This window comes from Erpetoichthys calabaricus, chromosome 1, assembly GCF_900747795.2.
Source record: "Erpetoichthys calabaricus chromosome 1, fErpCal1.3, whole genome shotgun sequence".
NCBI classification, from domain to species: Eukaryota; Metazoa; Chordata; class Cladistia; order Polypteriformes; family Polypteridae; genus Erpetoichthys; species Erpetoichthys calabaricus.
In genome coordinates, this window is record NC_041394.2 from 45,378,751 (window position 1) to 45,400,204 (window position 21,454).

Genomic DNA, 21,454 nt, shown 5'->3' on the forward strand with positions numbered 1-21,454 from the left:
GAGCTACCCGGGTTTAGTACAGTTAGAGCGGACAGAGATGCAAGTACCTGTGTGAAGCACAAAGGAGGAGGACTCGCTCTCTATGTTAATACACGGTGGTGTAACTCTGGACATGTTAACGTCAAAATCTCCACTTGCTGCAGGGACATCGAACTGTTGGCCGTAAGTTTACGTCCCTATTACTTGCCCAGAGAGTTTGGACACGTCATTGTTGTTATTGTATACATTCCTCCTTGGGCGGACGTGGAGACAGCGAGTGACATTATCCATTCTGCTGTTGCTAAGTTACAAATGCAGCACCCTGAGGCTCTTGTGCTAATCGCTGGAGACTTTAACCATGTGACGCTGGACAAAACATTGCCTGCCTTCTCCCAGTATGTGGACTGTAACACCCGGGGAAATAAGACTATTGATTTACTGTATGCAAACGTTAAAGACGCATACAGCGCCACCCCGCTGCCTGCGCTTGGGAAAGCAGATCATAACCTGGTTCTGCTTCAGCCTCACTACAAACCAAAAGTGAGGGTCCTACCTGCAACCACACGATCATTCAGGAAGTGGACCCCGGAGGCTGAGAATATTCTGAGAGAATGTTTTGGAACTACAGACTGGGATATCCTGCAGGGATCACATAGTGAGAACATTGAGGAAGTTGTTGACTGCACTACTGAATACATCAACTTCTGTATGGACATTGTAGTTCCAGTAAGAACTGTACGCTGCTATGCTAACAACAAGCCATGGATTACAAGTGACATCAAGGGCCTTTTGAACCAGAAGAAAAGGGCTTTTAAAGACGATGATCAGCATGAGCTCAAGCGCGTGCAGAAGGAAGTCCGAGTCCAGCTCAGGGCGGCGAAGGAGCAGTACAGGAGAAAGCTGGAGCAGAAGTTGCAGAATAACAGCATGAAGGAAGTGTGGGATGGGATGAAGATCATCACTGGCTGCAGCTCGAAGCGGGGTACCACCATCGAGAGAGACGTGAAGAGAGCAAACCAAATGAACAACTTCTTTAACAGGTTTGACCACCCTAACCCACTCTCACATCGGAGTACTGCACCCTCCATACATCCTTCTGCTGATACCAGCATAGGAGAGACATCCCCACCCATAATTACAACAGCGCAGGTGAGCAGAGAGCTGAGGAGACTTCGTGCCAGAAAAGCAGCAGGTCCAGATGGAGTATCGCCACGACTGCTGAAGGTCTGTGCATCGGAGCTGGGGGGTCCTCTACAGCGCATCTTCAACCTGAGCCTGGAACAGGGGAGAGTCCCGAGGCTTTGGAAAACATCTTGCATCATCCCAGTCCCAAAGGTATCACGTCCTAGTGAGCTGAATGACTTAAGGCCTGTTGCTCTGACATCACATGTGATGAAGACCATGGAGAGGCTGCTGCTTCACCACCTTAGGCCACAGGTTCAACACGCCCTTGACCCTCTGCAGTTTGCATATCAGGAGAAGGTGGGAGCGGAGGATGCCATCATCTATATGCTACACCGATCCCTCTCCCACAATACAGAGGCAGTGGTGCTGTAAGAATTATGTTTCTAGACTTCTCTAGCGCCTTCAACACAATCCAACCTCTGCTCCTTAGGGACAAGCTGACAGAGATGGGAGTAGATTCATACCTGGTGGCATGGATCGTGGACTATCTTAAAGACAGACCTCAGTATGTGCGTCTTGGGAACTGCACGTCTGACATTGTGCTCAGCAACACAGGAGCACCACAAGGGACTGTACTTTCTCCGGTCCTGTTCAGCCTATATACATCGGACTTCCAATACAACTCGAAGTCCTGCCATGTGCAAAATTACGCTGATGACACTGCTATCGTGGGCTGCATCAGGAATGGGCTGGAGGAGGAGTATAGGGACCTAATCAATGACTTTGTTAAATGGTGCGACTACACCTACACCTGAACACCAGCAAAACCAAGGAGCTAGTGGTGGATTTTAGGAGGCTCAGACCCCTCATGGACCCCGTGATCATCAAAAGTGACTGTGTGCAGATGGTGCAGACCTATAAATATCTGGGAGTGCAGCTGGATGATAAATTAGACTGGACTGCCAATACTGATGCTCTGTGCAAGAAAGGACAGAGCCGACTATACTTCCTTAGAAGGCTGGCGTCCTTCAACATCTGCAATAAGATGCTGCAGATGTTCTATCAGACAGTTGTGGCGAGCGCCCTCTTCTACGCGGTGGTGTGCTGGGGAGGCGGCATTAAGAAGAAAGACGTCTCACGCCTGGACAAACTGGTGAGGAAGGCTAGCTCTATTGTTGGCATGGAGCTGGACAGTTTGACATCTGTGGCAGAGCGAAGGGCGCTCAGCAGGCTCCTATCAATTATGGAGAATCCACTGCATCCACTAAATAGTAGCATCTCCAGACAGAAGAGCAGCTTCAGCGACAGACTGCTGTCACTGACCGATTGAGGAGATCGTTCCCCCCCCCCCCCCCCCCCCCCAAAACTATGCGACTCTTCAATTCCACCCGGTGGGGGGGGGGGGGGGGGGTAAACGTTAACATTTAACATTAAACAAAGTTATTGTCTGTTTTTCACCTGCATTGTTATCGATCTTTAATTTAATATTTATTTATTGTATCAGTATGCTGCTGCTGGAGAATGTGAATTTCCCATTGGGATTAATAAAGTATCTATCTATCTATCTACTAATTCAGCGTGAGCAGGAATACTCAATCAAACTGAATTAAAAAAATCAAGTAACGGTGAGATACGAAGAAGGCAGATTCACCAGCGTTGGTGTGTGAGCTTTTATCCACCCAGATCAGAGAATGTTCAGTTCCATTGCCTCAAAACACCACTCACATCTATAGTTATTCCCAGTGGGGGGATGGAATAGTAGGCTGCTTGCTAATTGTCTTTATCAGCACATTTACAGGACAAAAGATGCTGATGGAGAGGTGCGATAGAATTTAAGGTGGGGTGGATCTACAAGTTTTTTCGTAGGCTCTGGTAATTCTAGTGTTAAAGGTGCAGCTTCAGTTCCTCTGTGATACAAAAAGCACTGTAAGTTACATACTCGCAATGCAAAGATTCTTCCCTGTTCCACACTGAAACACTATACTATATTATTTATGTTCAGGCTCCACTGTACAATTATTGTAATGATTCTTCAACATACATATGAGGACAAATTTGTTCTTAACCCTCCACGAAAATAGAAAACATATGAAAAAAAAAAAAAACAACAAAAATTATAGAACCCTTAACCTAGTATTTTTGTTGGACAACCTTTAGAGGCAATCACTGTTATTAAGCATGTGATTTCTACAGCTCTCAGTATGATATCTGCACCTGTCAAAAGGTAGTCTGGCTCATTCTTCCTGGACAAACTGTTCAAGCTGTGTCAGTTTTGAAGTGTGTCTTCTCAAGACTGCATGTCTCAGGTCCTTCCATAGATGTTTGATAATATTCAAATCAGAGTTCATAAAAGGCCACTTCAGAACACTCCAGTGTTTTGTTCTTACCCATTTTTGGGTGCTTTCAGATGTGTGTTTTGTGTCATTATCCTGTTGGAGGCTCAATGATCTGTGACTTAGACAGAGCTTTCTGACACTGGGCAGTTTGTTTCACTCCAGAATGTTCTGATAGTCTTGAGATTTTATTGTTCCCTGTACAGGCTCAAGGCAAACCATGTCAGAGTGGCCCCAAAATATAACCAAGCCTCCTCCAAGTTTCACAGTAGGTATGGTGTTCTTTTCTTTGAAAGCTTCATTTTTTAGTCTGTGGATATAGAGTTGATGTGACTTGCCAAAAAGCTCCAGTGTTATCTCATCTGTCCAAAGGACATCCCCCTAGGTGCATTCAGGCTGGTCAATATGGAAATTTAGTATGGCTGTTTTGCGTTTTTCTTTCAACAGTGGAGTCATCCTGGGTTTTCTTCCACTGAGCCCACTGTTACTCAAAAAGCAAAGGATGATCCATTCAGACACTGATTAACCTTGACCTTGGAGTTCACCTTGTATCTCTTTGGAAACTGTCCTTTGCTTTATGTCCAACATTCTCACTATCCTTCTGCCCATTCTGGGGTCGATTTTACTCTTGTGGCCACATCCAGGGAGGCTAGGTAAGTCCCATGGATCCAAAACTTCTTAATAATATTTGCAACTGATTTTCACTGGAAAATCAAGCTACTTGGAGATGGTCTTACATCCTTTGCTTTAAACATGCTTGTATAGAATTCTCTTTTTGATCTCCTCAGAAAACTCTTTCCTTTGCTTTCTCTGGTCCATGTTCAGCGTGGGACAGATGATGACACCAAACAGCCGAGTGACTACTTTTCTCCACTTAAATAGGCTGAATATCTGATTGCACAATTTAAAGACGTGCGATACTAATTAATGAAAACAGCTAGTTTAAATAATCAGTGTAATCCAATCATTTATCTTTCCTAGGGATACCAACAAATGTGTCCAGGCAATTTTAGGAAAATCTGTGTAGAAAGAGCAATACTTTTAACATTTGCTTTGGTTTACTCAATGACATATCAAAGGCATGCAGGTATATATGGGAAAATTGCTTTTCATTTAATTACTTTTCAGGAAGTCCACAGCACATTTTCAATTAGCTGTAAGGGTACCAACAAATTTGTTCACATCTTTCATTTTAAAAACTGTTTAAAAAACATGAACCAAACAGTAAAGAGTGAGATATGCACCATAAAACATGCACTCCTAGAAAATTATTTCCCCACACAACTGCATATCACTATAGATCATAGTCATGTTTTCTAAATACTGCATAAACAGATCAGTTATCAGATAGAAACACTGAAAGAGAATGAGGGTGTTTGTACGATTACCAGAACATTTTCTTAAGTCTGCATTTTTCTTTTGCTTTGTAAGACAAATGGGAGAAAAAAAAAAAAAGTAAATTAGAGGTCCCCTGACTCGATATAGTAACCATCTCACAGAATTGTACAGCATCCTTTCTATCAAAAAGAACATATTTACATAATACTCTTTTGCATAAACTTGCACTTGGAAACTATTAAAAAATGTTATTTTCATGGAGCTAAATAGTCCACCTTTGTTGACTGAAATGCAAAACAACATAATTTAAGCAATTTATTACTAGCAGAAATAGAATAACTTTTATTCATTCAAGATGTTTTTGTGGAAGATTTGAGTATTTTTTTTAGTTCTGTAAGTAAATGCAGATGATGACCAGTATATGGAAAATGCCAAAAAACCATTATGTTTTAATGCGTGGATTAGACACAAGAAGCCTCTACAACATATTTGTAAATCTAATTGACTGTGACTGACAGAATGCTGAAATTCAAACTTTTCCACCAAAAAACCCCACACACAAGCCCTGTGCCACACCAAAACTAATTTGGAAACTAACAAAGCTCCCTTGAAAGAAGCAGAATTGTTTTTTATGTTTACTCAAAAATTAAGTTTTTATATGTACATTTTTTATAGCAAAATCGGTATGTTTGAAAATTTATATGATCAATAACTTAATGGAAAAAGGCAAAGTTATCTTTTTATCTTTTCAAAAAAGGGAGGATATTCAAATTGAGAAAATATGTTAAAGCACTCAAAAACATTTAAACATCTCTTCAATTTTTGACACGTATGACATATGCTGTGCTTACCCGATTCTCAAGCTCTGGAGGAAATTTGGTCTGGAACTGGCACATGGTACCACTAGCATAGTCTCTCTGTATGAAAACTTTGGCTGCAATTGATGGCTGTTGCCTCATGTCTTGCAAACTGTGAGTCTGAAGGGAAAAAAAAGTGTTGTTTTTTTTTTCTTTTTTTAAAGTTGACACTAGTAGATGCAAAAGACATTTATACACATCCTAGGCAAAAGTATACTTAACGGAGAACTCACAGAAATGCCATACAACTACATAAGACATAAATAAACTCTGCTTACAAGCATTTCACAGTCAGTGATAAATATATACTGTTTTGAAGACTGTATGCCCTAGTCCCACAAATAGCAGTTATAGCTAACAATTATGATGCCAAGAAATCTTTTCAGGAATGTTTGAATATAATTCATAAAGCACCTATTGCGATAGCAATGTCTACCTGTTTGTCTGCATGGAACAACTTGTCTTCCAGTGGACCGATTTTGTTGGAATTTGGCTTACTTATCCATTGAGGAAATGGGGAAAGTAAAATTTTTATTGTGATATCTCAAGTTCAGTACATCAGTTCAAAGTTTTAGAATTTTTACTACAACTGAAAAGCACTGGCAAATCTGCAAACTCATCTACCTTAAAACAAAAAAATTTTCTCTGTTTTGAGACAAATGTTTCGTGTAACTTCAGTTATGGATTAGTTTACAGTTTCTAATTTATCTTAACCTCCTTAGCATTAGACCCGAATGTCAATCAGGCTGTGAAAACAGTGTTAAAAGCATTAGTCACGAGTACCACTTGGCAGCTGTATTGCGTCTTGCATAAGCATTAGATCAAAGGATTACTCAGGCTGTAAAAGTGAATCCTGAGCATTACTCAGGCAACTGTATAGGCATGTATTAGGTAAGCGTCAGGCCCGAGGGGTACCTGGGCAATGGTGTAGATGCATCTTCTCTTAGCCTTATAATCATGACAGAGATATGTGCAGTGATGTTGAGGAGCCTCTCATCAGCAGTGATGACAAAGTGACTCTTCAGGCAGTGAAATAGAAATGGACTGTGAAACCGAAAGTGACTGCGATGAATCCGAAAGTGATGCTCATGTCTGGGTTTCTGTTGACCCTGCTTCAAATAAACCAGCACCACTTCTTTTTGATTTTGTGGGGCAGCCAAGAATAAAAGCCAAGATACACTTACTTAAATTTATTTCTTGATGATGACATAATCGAAAGAATTGCTGTTGAACAGTGTTGGGTAAATGAAGTACAGTAATCCCTCGCTATATCGCGCTTCGCCTTTCGCGGCTTCACTCCATCGCGGATTTTATATGTAAGCATATTTAAATATATATCGCGGATTTTTCGCTGCTTCGTGGGTTTCTACGGACAATGGGTCTTTTAATTTCTGGTACACGCTTCCTCAGTTGGTTTGCCCAGTTGATTTCATACAAGGGACGCTATTGGCTGATGGCTGAGAAGCTACCCAGCTTACATTTCTCTTTCTCTTGCGCTGACTTTCTCTGATCCTGACGTAGGGGGATTGAGCAGGGGGGCTGTTCCCACACCTAGACGATACGGACGCTAGCCTAAAAATGCTGAAAGATTATCTTCACGTTGCTATCTTTTGTGCAGCTGCTTCCTGAAACGACATGCTGCACCGTGCTTCGCATACTTAAAAGCTCGAAGGGCACGTATTGATTTTTGCTTGCTTGTTTTTCTCTGTCTCTCTCTCTCTTTCTGTGCTCTTGACGGAGGGGGTGTGAGCTGCCGCCTTCAACAGCTTTGTGCCGTGGTGCTTCGCATACTTAAAAGCCAAACAGCCCTATTGATTTTCCTCTGCCTTTATGACAGTCTCTGCTCCTGACTCCTTTGAAGAGGAAGATATGTTTGCATTCTTTTAATTGTGAGACGGAACTGTCATCTCTGTCTTGTCATGGAGCACAGTTTAAACTTTTGAAAAAGAGACAAATGTTTGTTTGCAGTGTTTGAATAACGTTCCTGTCTCTCTACAACCTCCTGTGTTTCTGCGCAAATCTGTGACCCAAGCATGACAATATAAAAATAACCATATAAACATATGGTTTCTACTTCGCGGATTTTCTTATTTCGCGGGTGGCTCTGGAACGCAACCCCCGCGATGGAGGAGGGATTACTGTACATCAAAGCAGTTTTCCCGTTCAAAGGTATACCACACAAAAGACATACATTGACAGTATATATGGTATTGGAATCATCATCATTATTATTATCATTCACTTCATATTATTATTTTTATCATTATTATACTTTTTACACTTAGTGTTTTGCACATTTTACAGTTGAGAGATTTAATAAAAATATATTTTCATGCCAAAAAATGCAACAATTTTTACATTTCTTTTTTTTTTTTTATTGTAACACTAAATAGGTTAAAAAAGGTTATGTAAACTTGTTTATTTTCCTACTCTCCTAGTCCAACTTCTGCTCACATCCCCAGTACTGGTTAATTAAAACTCCATTTGATGCGCTACTCCTACTTACATTTCCTGTTGCTTGAAAGACGTTAAATAAAAACATACATGGAAGACATGGAAAACATGGAAGAGAATGTAAGAGGAGAGGAGTTATGCAAGGGTAGCTTTATAAGCACTGAGTAATCAAATATGTATAAGGAACAACTCACCCAATTATTATAAACATAAAATGGGCTTTGAAAAGGAATTGCAGTTGATATACTGGCAAAAGATCACTGCCATTGGGCACGCAACAAGGGTTGTAATGTGATGCACAGTTTCTATGGTGAACCAAGAGGAAGCCATGCTGGAAGAGTTGCTTAGCAGTAAAATGTACAATAATGACTGAGTTGGGGTTAGAGTTTACCAGACTGAAATTAAAATATTTAAGATCAGTGCCATCTTTGGTATTTCCATTATGCAATAAATCTGTTCCTTTCCAAGCTTAGTTAATTGGATAGTTTTTTGAATGATTGGATTTTTATTAATATTAATAGCTTGATGGAGAACGTAGACCAGTTGCTTTTCTTCTTCCATGGAATAACTAGCATAGCGAAACTCCCGTTTATTAATACTGGACTGTTCAGAGCAATAAAGCTATTTCAACAATGTACATCCTAAATCAGTGATGGCTAACCTTTTAGGCTCGGCATGTCAAAAATTCTGAAAATGCCTAACTTGACTCTGCTAGCATGTCGCCCCCTCTAAACAAAAGAGAAACAATTCTTTACCTATTCCTTTATTTAATAAAAAAATAACACAGCCCAATCATGTGTAGTGCTATGCATTATAAAAGTAAAAGAAAAATCAGTGACTTACAATATAGAAACATTATATGTGCACTGATAATTGGGCTTAAAATAGTGCACCAAAAAAAAAATTACCCTACTTTTAATAATAATTTTGAATTGAACTGAAAAAAAAATATGGAACACATTGCATTTGATTTGACTTTAATTAATGACTTTTTGTTGCTGAGTTTTGAGAGAGAGAGGTTAGACAAGTCTGAAATTGAAGGTAGGTACATTGGCACTTTAAGCCCAAGCAAGCAACACTTACTTCATGTCAGTTTCTTTTGTCCGTTTTTATGCTGTTTAATGCAGAGAATAAGGGGTAGAAAAAGTATAACGCGGAAAATAAGCCAGTTTAAGAAGGGATTAAAAGAGACAGTTGAAGAGAAATGTAAAATAGCACAAGCTTAGAAATGTAGAATACTTGACCATTGCAGAAGAGTAACTACAGAGAGAAAATTATGTCAGCAGTGCCCTTTTCAGAATTTATGGAGACAGTATACTAAAATAGTATTTGAGGTTACTAACTTCCTTACTTCTGCAGCAGTGTTGTTTAGTGAAGCTCTGAACTGCACAATGACAAAAAATATACAGGATAACCCTAACCTCTATCCTATGGGATACGTACGAGATAAGGGTTAGTACGAGATAAGGGTTATCCCATAATTTTTTTCATTGTGCAGTTCAGAGCTTTTGTAGTTGTTTAACTGGCTCCAGGCACAAAATAATTCAACGCACTTCAGACAAGCAACGAATGTAAAAGCAGATTTCACACAAATGCTGATAGTGCACTCATTGTGGGAATGCAATTGCAAATATTGCAATTGCACCATGCAAATGATCTTCTGGTGCAGCAGTTAAATGTCGAATGAATTGTGTGGCTGCCATGATAATAAATGATGTGCTGATATGTGTGGTGAGAATCCATTTCAAGCTCTGGGTGGTGCAGGGATGATTATATGTTATTTCTTATATTTTTGTTCATTCAGTTTCTTTGGTAACTCGGGTCTTGGTGAATGCTTTGAGGGAAGTGTGGTTTTTATCACTTTATAAAGTTGCGGGCCATGTCATTTCTAATCCAGACCTTGTGCTGCGTAGTATGCTTCTTCCAGCTTTGTAGTAAAATCTGAGTAAAAGTGAATAATTGATTCTCCCAGATACAAGTCTCTTTATGCTAAGGATAAATTAACACTTTTTGTCGGCATAATTATCCATTTTAAGTGTTACCTTTAAATGGTCTTAGTTATTTAAAAACTCTAGGATATTTCAGTTCTATTTTCTTTTAATATATAGACAATGCTTCAAATGCCTTTTGGCATTCAACTGTTTTGCGAATTTAGAAGCAGGATTACAGAAATTGAGAGTGCAAAGTAGAAACCAAACTTGGAGGTGATGTCAGTCAATCACAAAGTACTGGCCATAGGTTGAAGCTGTGTTTATTGAAACTACATTTACAAATCACAAAATGTTTGCATACACCATTTTGATTTTGGGTGCCACAATGGCATAAATGGGTAGTGCTTCAACCAGATCCAGGAACCTGGGTTTATAGCCAAGCCCAGTCAATGTCTACATGATGTCTGCACATTTTACCCAAGTCTTTCTTTGTTAGATTGCTTAAGTAATTAATATTGTGCTGCTTTATCAAAAAAGGCACCGAAGTTATTTGCTAATTTGTTAACAGAACATCATTTGCTCAAAGATCCAAGAAATAGTAGTAGAGGTAAGAAGATATATTTGCAAATAAATAAAAATACAAAATAAATTATTTAAAGGTAAACAAAAGTTTAGTCACATATTTATAAACAAAAATATAATAAAACAGCTAAAAATGAAAATAATTTTGTTTGCATAATCTTCTGTCCTGAGGAAGAGACAGGTTTTCTAGTGCAGAAATGCACAGACTATTAGGACACCTTTTAATTTCATTGGCTAGAACTAAACAGACAATTTGGAGGGTCTCTCTACATTTAGATAAACTTTCAACTGGTTTTTTTCTTCAGAAAGATACTGGTATTTTAAACTTTATTAATGTATTCACAAAAAAAGAACAGTTTTTGGATATTCTGTTTGGATAGATGCAGATCAGTATTGCATCATCATGTTTCCCTTACCTTTGATTAAATTATTTCTTTATTTTGTATTCTCCATAATTATAAATACATATATTTTCAGCAACAAAGGACACATTTGAATTATATGAGGTAATTAAGTACTGCTGCAGGTACACATTGGGAAAAAAAAGATTATCTGAGGTACTATAATATCTTTAATGATAAATTTGTGTGAATTGTTTTCTAATAATAACATTTTTTTGTTTAAAAAAATAGTTATTTGATAATAAGGTCACCCGTAGTCAGAAGTCAGGTGAAACAATATTCCCAGGTCTTCTCTGTGAGTGGGACAGCAAAGCAAAGAATTTACACATGCTTCAGAAGGAATGATAACAACAAAGAACCAAATCAAAATGAAACTGTGAAACATGTATTAGCTAAAGTTTAAGATCTCAAGTTCACTATTTGGATTTGCATTTGGAATTTTTCTCTGAAAATCTTGGGATTGGTGAGTGAGGAGCACAGTGAAAGACTGTAGGAATGTTGGGATGTCGGTATGATGGTGATTTACTGTACTGCTGGATGATTCATATGGACACACCAAACAAAGTGAAGTGACAAAAACTAGAGAAGGTAATGAATATATATTGCCCTTTACATATGTTAAAAATAATAAACTCTCTAAATACCTTTATGTTAATTTAGAACAGTATTGTACACATGAATAAATTGTGTTTTTTGTTACATTTTTATTAAATTTCATTTCAGTTTTGTACTTAACTGTGACATTATGGAAATATTCTAATTTTTTTTAATTTGTTCATGAGTGCAATTACAAAATAACTATTCCCAATTTAAACAATTTAAGAATCACCATAACAAATTCTACACAATTTCTAGCTGGTAATGCTACCTACACGAAAGCTGAATAAGACCCTAGCATGTTTCCTCAAGACAACACCTGAGATAAACTATTAAAATTATGGAGATGATCACACTTGTTTTAATAGACAATGTCACTTGCACTAGCTTCACTACAGATTTGAGGAGGTCAGAGGTCAGCCCCAAAAGCAGGCTGAGTCTGACAGCACATTAGACTGACCAAATATATGAGGCAAAAATGAGTTATGTTGCATGTTAACAAGTTCTCCAGTACTTACTCTAACATTCATTGCACAAGCTTTTAATTAATTACATGTCAGCGAAATGGAATGTTTCGAAAAGTAAGTTGCTTGTCGTGCTTTGTGATAATGCTCACAATATGCTGGAAGAAAGTAGCATTAAAAGTAAAGCTTCATGGTTCCCATTTTGCAGCTCACTGCGAATGATGCTTATTGAGCCTGAGAAACATCTCTGTGTTGACACTGAGAGACAAACAGTCACTTGTTTTACACACTCACAGCCTACCATTCCAGAAAGACAAACAGAGCTAGGCTCCTCAACAAGAAAGCAATAGCAAGATGTCCCAACTCTTCGGGACAGTATACATTATATGTTGCAAAGCGTGGTTGTATATGCAAGTGTCTATGTATGGTGCTAAATACAAACTTCCTGCATCTCTCACAGCTCACCAGTGGGAACTTGTGGAAAACAGAATTACTCTACTGGAACCATTCAAACAACTTACTAATGACATAAGCACAGACAGTAAAACACAAGAGAAAAAGATTTGCACTCTGAGTGATGATGTTATTGCTTCATTGTTGGAGATTTAAGGGGAAAGTACTGAGGAAAATTAATGTGCGGCTGCAAAATCATATTCAACTACAGCCAAGGAAAAATCTGATTTTTGATGTGACTAGGGGTTCACTTGCCAACCCCCGGAAGCAAGGGCCAGGCACCCGCTATCTTGTGACTAGACCGCACGAAGGGCTTCGGGGCACTCCTCCATTAGAGAACGCAAAGGTATTTAAAGAGATGATATATAGAAGAGTAAGCAGGATGCCAGAAGAAGAAAGTTTGGTCCTTAGTTATTATTGATAGAAAACTTGAGTATTTCACTATAACTGTCTATTTTAAATACCAATGAATAATAAAACAGTAAAAAGTAAAAGTAAAAAAGTAGATAGAGAGTAAAATGTAATTATGTAAAATTAAAAAATTACATTGTCTTGTCAAAAACAATATTATGAATTACTTTATCATCTAACTTACATTCTATAAATGATATTTTTTTGCATTTCTGTTCACATATTGTCACGAACGATTCTCTTTGTTCTTGATTTTTATTATATGTATCTCTTTTGTTTTTCTTTTTTCGATGTTCATTTTCAGCTCTTGCCACTGTTTTTCTATCACATTCTAAAATTCAACGCTCTTGAATAGATCATTTGCTTTTCTGCCTTGCCATGATAACTAACTGCGCAGAAGGGCGAGTCAGCAGTACTGAGAGTTTCACAGTGTAGTACAGAATGTGTGCAGTAGCAGTAATGACTGGGTAAGCAGTGTGGAAGGTAGTGGTCAAGGCTGAATAACATGGATGCAATGGAAAACTTTTTTTAATATAATGCAGAGATATACTGTACTAATCCCCAATGCAAAATTGTCTATTCACATGACCTTTGGAGGTCAGAGCACAGAGTCTTTTGTACTGAGCCCCTAGAGCAACTTTCAGGTTAAGCAGGGCCCAAGGAGTAGGATCATTTCTGGAAGTAAAGGGATTTGAACTGGCAAAATGTTTCCAGATAACAGCACAGACCCTCAGCCTGAGAGCCACATCTCTGTTTTGTAAAATATACTGGAATCATAAAAAAAATAACATTAGGCTGACCAGACCTTTTTTCTGAAAAAAATCCCTTCTGTCCCAGATTTCAGGGATTTTTTTTTTTTTCAACCCACAAATCATATACTGCAACATAAAAATATCCAAACAGTATCATCGTTTATTGTTGCTAACTTACAGTTGGCACTGCTAAGCAGCCTACAGGGGCCCCATAACTTAAACGTCTGGGGTAAGCTACACCACAAATACAGGCTGAGACAAAAAGGCTCACATTAAAGGCATCGCCTCACCTTTTTCATCAAGTGTTTACAATTCATGTTTGCCACAATGCCTGTAAAACTGTCACTGCAGCTGCGCAGCTTACGGGTTTTCCATTTTTGACAGTCAAGTTGCTGTGGGCACTTGTTAAGTGGGCATTTAACAAAGAAAGAAGAACAGGTTCACCTGCATGTTAAAATGCAATTAAGTTTTGTTCCTTGTAAAAGATGCGTCTCCTGAAACTAAACTGTAAAAGATTTTAATCTACTCCAGTTTTAATGCAAACTTAACGTTAAAGAATATACCACATTCTCTTAAAATCCAACAGCAAGTTTGTAGTACAAAGCTGCAGCTCTTAAAAGCACATCACACTATATACAGAATGCCCATTACATGACGTATGTATGACACAATTCACTATATGGCAAACTCAAAACCAGAAGACTTTGTTAATGATGGTGGTTGGTAGAGGGGGTTGGCCCGTTTTTTTATTCATAACAAATCTGGCTAGCTTAACAAAATAATAAATTATGATTATGATTACACAGGTTAAGATTTTTAAGATTTTAAAGTTGTTGATTTTTAATTCCTTTCAGCTGAATAACTGCCCCCTATTTCCAGGAATAATAGCATCCTTCAGTACTGGAAAAGCAATGCAGCCCATTTTCTCCACCTTTCCAAAGTATACAAAAAAACTTGTAAATCCGGCCCACCTTAAATCCCTTCGCACCTCTCCGTCAGCATCTTTTGTCCTGTAAATGTGCCGATCAAGACAAGCAGCAAGCAGCCTACTATGCCATCCCCCCACCGCCACAATTCTAGTGTTAAGCCTAGGGTTACTGGCCTCATTTGTACATTTCATTTCAGTTGTGCTTAAAGTTGTATGTGTCTGACTATGGCATTAACAATACACATTTGCTTTTTGGTTTATCTATCCAATGCCATGGTGTCTTAATGTGCTTAACACATAAATTACCAGAGTCTACGAAAAAACTCGTAGATCCGGCCCACCTTAAAACCATTCACACATCTCCGCCAGCATCTTTTGTCTTCTAAATGTGCCGATAAAAACAAGCTGCAAGCAGCCGGCTATTCCACCCCCTCACCGACTTAGAACGTGCACGAGCATCTCCTAGCTCATGCCTTGATTGATTATCTGGGAGTGAAGTGGAGTTTTAGAGTGGAAATAATAGATCGTTATTTGGAACACACGCATTTCACACTACAGTAATCTGTGTAAACAAATTGTTAAAACAAACTTTTTCATATTTTAGTAATAAATGTTACAAAATATAGGCATAAACTATAGAATGTGTGAAGCATAAAGTCCAAACATCAAATAAACACTTTCACAAAAGGTTCAAGAACAATGCAACAGCTTCCGTGGCATAGCGGTAAGATTTGCTGTCTCAGAGCACAGCAGGCTTACTGTTCCTCAGAGGACCTGAGTTCGATTCCCCGTTGAGGAGAAAGTGTAGTTTTTTTTTTTCTTTTTAACCTCAAACGGACATAAAATTTATAAATTGGTATGCACTGTCAGTTAATGAGTTTTATATTTTCATGTGGGATGCTCCTTTTAAAATATTTTTTAACAATTGAGACTGCAATTAACATGAACAAGTGTCCTTATAACTGTTATTTTTAAGATCCATAACAGACAGACAGAGCACTGCGTAACAGAGAAACAGACAGGCAGAAAAGTCACTAGATATATAAACAAACAGGGAAGACACATCTACTTAAAGAAAAAAAAAAGATCAACACGTGCGTTGATCCTGCTGCACTGAATAAGCTCACGCGCTCTAACATTCCCCACCCCCCCCAACCGATCTGACTCTAAATAACAGCGCAAGTACAGACGCAAACCAAGTGTATGTGTGTACTGTATAATATTAACAAAAAGAGCAGCTTACTACTGAAAACAGCAAATATAGGAGTGAGTGGGGATCAAACCGGGGACTCTTTATCATGCGTCTGTACTTGCGCAGATCGGTTGGGGTGGGGTGGGGTAGGGGGTTTGGGTTGTTAGAGCGCATGAGCTTATTCAGTGCTGCAGGATCAACGCACATGTTGATCTTTTTTTTTCTTTCAGTAATAGCGCCAGCATAAACCCACAACCGATCTGACGCTGTTTGTTTTCAAATAATACTGCATTAGTGCGATGATGTTTTCACATATATTGTCTCTTTCTTTCAAGTGTGTAATAGAAACCACAGCATAGAGAGAAGCGTGTACATTGTAACAGGTACACACGTTGTAAATGTAGGAAAGACGATCCTTGCGTCTGTGTGAACAGTTAACATTTGAATCTGATGATTGCATATAGTGCTGAAGTTACTGCTCTGTACTGTTCTATCCTCTGCATGCCCTGGAGTACAAAAGAAACAGCATACAGCAACATGTGGGGACTGGCAAGATCGGGAAAAAAAAACACGTAGTCACCGATTACAAACTGTAAGATGTTATAGATAGATAGATAGATAGATAGATAGATAGATAGATAGATAGATAGATAGATAGATAGATAGATAGATAGATAGATAGATAGATAGATAGATAGATAGATAGATAGATAGATAGATAGATAGATAGATCTTTATTGTCATTGTCACTTTTACAAACGAACAACGAAATTGAAGGTGCAATTGACTCAGTGTGAGGAATAAGAGTTAAAAAGACAAAAAGACAAGAAGACAGAATATAGTCGGAGAGCACACAGCCGCAGCGTCTAAGCGCACCGCCGTTATGCGAATGAACATGAATAATATGAATAATGTTGCATCCGTGCCACAAAGTTTTCCGAAATGTACTATACAGGTCATAAAACAAATAATTCCAAATATCATACATACCTAAGTCTGTGTTTTTTTTTTGACATCATACACTATAAGGTGCACACTAATTCAGCGTGAGCAGGAACACTCAATAAAACTAAATAAAAAAAAAAAATCAAGTGACAGTGAGATACGAAGAAGGCAGATTCGCCAGCATTTGTGTGTCAGCTTTAATCCCTCCAGATGAGAGAATGCCCAGTTCCACTGTCTCAAAACACCACTCACATCTCCAGTTATTCCGTTTCAAATGAAAAATAACAGCGCCAGATCCCTGAGTGGGGGTGGGTTGGGGACGGTAAGTATGTATCGTGATCGTGATTTAGAAAGAATAAAAGTAAAAAAAAATGTTAACTTTTACAAGTCCTATAAATGCACACCATGTGTTACAGACGCAAACCAAATGTATGTGTGTACTGTATAATATTAACAAAAAGAGCAGCTCACTACTAAAAACGGCAAATATAGGAGCGAGTGAAGATCGAACCGGGGACTCTTGATTACAAGTCAGCAAATCTTACCACTATGCCACTGAAGCTGTTGTCTCTTCCTTGAACCTTTTGTGAAAGTGTTTACTTGATCTTTGGACTTTAGGCTTCATACATTATATAGTTTATGCCTACATTTTGTCATTTACTACTAAAATATGAAAAACATTTCTGTTTTAAAAATGTGTTTACACAGATTACTATAGAAATGCAACACACATGAAAAGCGTGTATTCCAAATAGCAACTTATTATTTCCACTGTAAAACTCCAGCAGTTCAGTCACTCCCAGATAATCAAACAAGGCATGAGCTGGGAAAACTTAGTGAACGTTCTGCGATGGTGGGGAATGGAATAGCCAGCTGCTTGCTGCTCGTCTTAATTGGCACATTTAGAAAACAAAACACGCTGGCAGAGAGGTGAAAACGGTTTTAAGGTGGGCCGGATCTAAGAATTTTTTTCACAGACTCTGGTAATTCTAGTGTTAAGTTACCCAAAATGTGTAGGTTGAGCTGGTTTTTGTACATGACCTAGAGTAGTTTTGCTAAAGAGGAAGGCCATTTCTTGCATTTTCCCCCTCAGAAACGAAGGAGGAGGAAAGGGAGAATATGAAAGTCAACAAGTCAGTGATAACCATGGTCAACTCCGTTTCACATCCAGCTGTTGTTGCTTTGATAAGGCATACGTTTTCGGTGTATCTAAAACCACTGAAACCTGAGGTAAATAAAAAAATATATATATTGGTCATTAGTATTGGCAAAGGTAGGCAAAAACATATTGGTACTGACCACAATTTCCCTAGCGGTGCATCACTACATGTTTTTAAGGTGTTTCTAGAAAAATGATCCATTCATCACTTGGTGCTTGTTATGGAAAAGCCTATATTTAGTACAATATTGTCTACAATGAAACAATAAGGAAAAAAAATGACTGACAGGTGTAGGTAATTGGGAGCCTGGGATTCACGGACGTTTCCCATTCACGCATTCCCAGGAATGAAACTGCTGGAATTCCTGGCTGAACGAGAACGGCCAAGCTCGCATATATAGCGTGTAAAAGTGTAAAAATCGATCAAGAAATAACAGAGTTATAGTTGAAAATAATTAAGTGGCACGGTTTTTTGTCCCACGGTGTACTGTGTTGCTCATTAATTCAGTCAGCAACAGACCAGCAGCAGTCAGTCTCCCGGCTCCCACTAAGATGGAGCACAGTGGACTGGGGGGTGTCTGCATTCTGCAGCACACGAATGCCGGGACGGGGCAGAGTTCATTGATGTCTGTGCTGTTGACAGCTTTGAACAACAACATGAAATTTCAACGCGTCAGTCAGTTGCATCTGCATTATCTGTGCCAAGAAACATGCCATCACAGAATGATGACAAGAAACTGGGTGCATCAGTAAAAGCTGAAATGGCGGTGTTTCAGAGCAACGGCAAGTGCAGCCGTTGTTTAGAACAAGCATATCAGTATCTGATGACTGTGCCACCTAATTCAGTGGAGACACAGCGTGCTTTCTCAGTGGCTGGCGTACTCTGAACGAAGGTGCGCTCTCACCTGGACGACTGCACGCTCGACACGTTGTGCTTTCTACACTCTTATTACCGCAACTAACTAGATACATGTACTTATATGACAACATGAGCTGCTTGTAGTTATGGTTAGTCTTTTATTGGTGCCAACATATTGCAGTAGTTTTATTAAAAATAAGCGTCGCTTGTTCTAAAACCGTTCACATGTGAGATGCCGTGCACTGTGTCATTCCCAGGAATGGATAAACCTGCCCGGGAATGGATTCCCTAGACAGGTACAAACTTATTGCTGGCAGTGTGGCACAGAGACTAAAGCTTTGGACTTCAAACCCTGAGTCCATGTAAGTTCAAATCCTAACACTGACACCGTGTGATCCTGAGCAAGTCACTTCACCTGCCTGTGCTCCAACTGGAAAAAGAAATGTAACCAATTGCATCTCAAATGTTGTAAGTTGCTTTGGATAAAGGTATCGGCCAAATAAATACATGCAATATACAATACTGTATGTTAATAGGATCATAGTAATACTTAATACTACTGGTAAAAATGAGAGACCTTCAGAGTTAATGATAAGCCAGCTGTCTCTGAAAACGTACAACACAGCTGCTCCAAGATCAAACACACGTGCAGCTAACCTATAACAAACATGACCTCCAGCGCCTACAAAAAAGACACTTCAAGGGATTGAAATAGAAATCCTTCAGCTGTGGCAAGACAGTGTGCATAAAGGCAACAGACTACCTACCAACAGGCCATCTATAGTGACCCTACATCCAGAAATGCTTAGTAGTGCTGGCAATAGTAGTAGTGCAATTAAAGAGTACAATGAAATTTGCACTTGAATCATGTCTGATCAAAATGCCTCAATAATAAGCATAAATGTATTATAATACAGAACTTCATTTTAATTAACAGAGAAACAAAAATTGACAGGGTATGTGAAGGATATATATTTTTTCAACACTTTTGCAAATTCTGAATAGGACTGTTAATCTGACAACATTAGAACATTTATAAACAATTCCTACATAATCACTAACGTATGGAAATTTTCTCCTTAATTTAGACCAAAAAAAATCTATCACAATGAGAAAAAAAAATGATAGCAGGGGAAGATAAGAATTGTTTTTTACATTCTCTGATCTGCACTATATATGACACACTACTGCATTTAATCAGACTAAAAATTTCATAATTACATATCCATTTTCTATACAGTATATACTGAATTTCTTATTACTTTATAAAGCTTGACTCCAAATAAAACAAATGAATCAAAACAGTCTTTACTTACATGAGGAAATAAATCCCGTTTTACATTTATTAAGATCATCCTAAATAGAACTGCTACAGTTACTTAATTAACGATGAAAAAATTATCCCCTCACATTGTCAAAACACATTCTCCTCATTGCCATGCATGCCAATGTTTTATCTGTGAAAATCTGCTGACACCCTGCAACATGTTTAGGAAACATCATTTGTGGATCCTAGACACTACCATTCAAAGAAATAACATTAATTAACAACTTAATTCTACAACGCTTCATCCTGACACAACAACGCTAGCCTAAATAGTACTACATAGTTACAACACCAAATAATTCAGTTCATGAATGCGAAATATCACTGGAAATTAAAAAGGATATTAGACAAAAAATACTAATGAAACTAGAAAAATATTAAAATGATTTTCTCCAATTTGCAGTATACTGTCAAGACGTTCTACTAACAAGAATGGAGAAAATTATTAGTACCGTACATTCAAAACTGGCGCTTTCTTGAACACAAGATACGCTACAGAAGAACAGACAAAAAAAATAATTTCAATGATTTATATTTCATAGGTAAACAAAATGATAAATCTGCTAACAAAAGGTACCAGGTAAGTTATAAAGATCAAACTGGTGCATCTTCACGAAAGCAACGAGGAGCAGTTTAGTGTAATCATGGAAACAAGTTCATATCATAAAAGAATGTCGCGACAAGACGGCTCCCAGAGAGAATTATTTAAAAACTTAAAACGCGACTATATCTAACAGACAAGTGACGATGAAACGCCGAAGCCTACTTTGCACTGTCGACAGCTCCTGCCCTCTTTCTTGTCACACCCCAAGTGACCAAATACAGCATCAAACAAAACCGAAATTATGACTCATCGTTTAGAACGAGACTGTCCCATATACTTCAATATAGGGAGACAGGCGTTTTACAGAAATATTCCTATTTCATTTGGAAAAGTATCTGCTTCTCTGTATCAAAAGATAAAAACCCTCTTACCTCCGCCATGATGAAGGCTTTGTCTACTTCCGGCTTCGCCAGTGCGCCGCAAATAAGATCCGGAGTGCAATGTCTCTTGTTGACCTGTTAGAAAGGTTCCACTACACCAGTCCACCTGGCCTTTAGTGAAACCAGGTTTTTTACAAAAGGACATTAAAAAAAGCTGAATCAGATGAATTTTGAAATATTTATGAATGTTTTTGTACGCAACTGATTTGTCAATGATGCTGTTTGAAAAGCTATTTTAGATAGATAGATAGATAGATAGATAGATAGATAGATAGATAGATAGATAGATAGATAGATAGATAGATAGATAGATAGATAGATAGATAGATAGATAGATAGATAGATAGAACATTAATAATCTCAAAGGAAAATGCAGTGTTACA

The 21,454-nt window shown here is 38.3% G+C and overlaps 1 protein-coding gene across 2 annotated transcripts in view; it reads right to left on the minus strand.

Annotated features, from left to right (window-relative positions):
- Window positions 1-21,203, minus strand: part of golga7 (golgin A7) — an 84,075-nt gene extending 62,872 nt beyond the window's left edge. The window contains exons 1-2 of one of the 2 annotated variants that reach the window (XM_028798904.2): window positions 21,063-21,203; window positions 5,627-5,752 (exon numbers count right to left, since the gene is read on the minus strand). In XM_028798904.2, the coding sequence (XP_028654737.1) occupies window positions 5,627-5,752; window positions 21,063-21,071 (135 nt within the window). In that variant the 5' untranslated portion in view covers window positions 21,072-21,203. Of the gene's footprint in view, window positions 1-5,626; window positions 5,753-20,853; window positions 20,987-21,062 lie in introns of those variants that run through there. The other variant, XM_028798908.2, reaches the window with a different exon arrangement.
- Window positions 21,204-21,454: the final 251 nt, after the last annotated feature.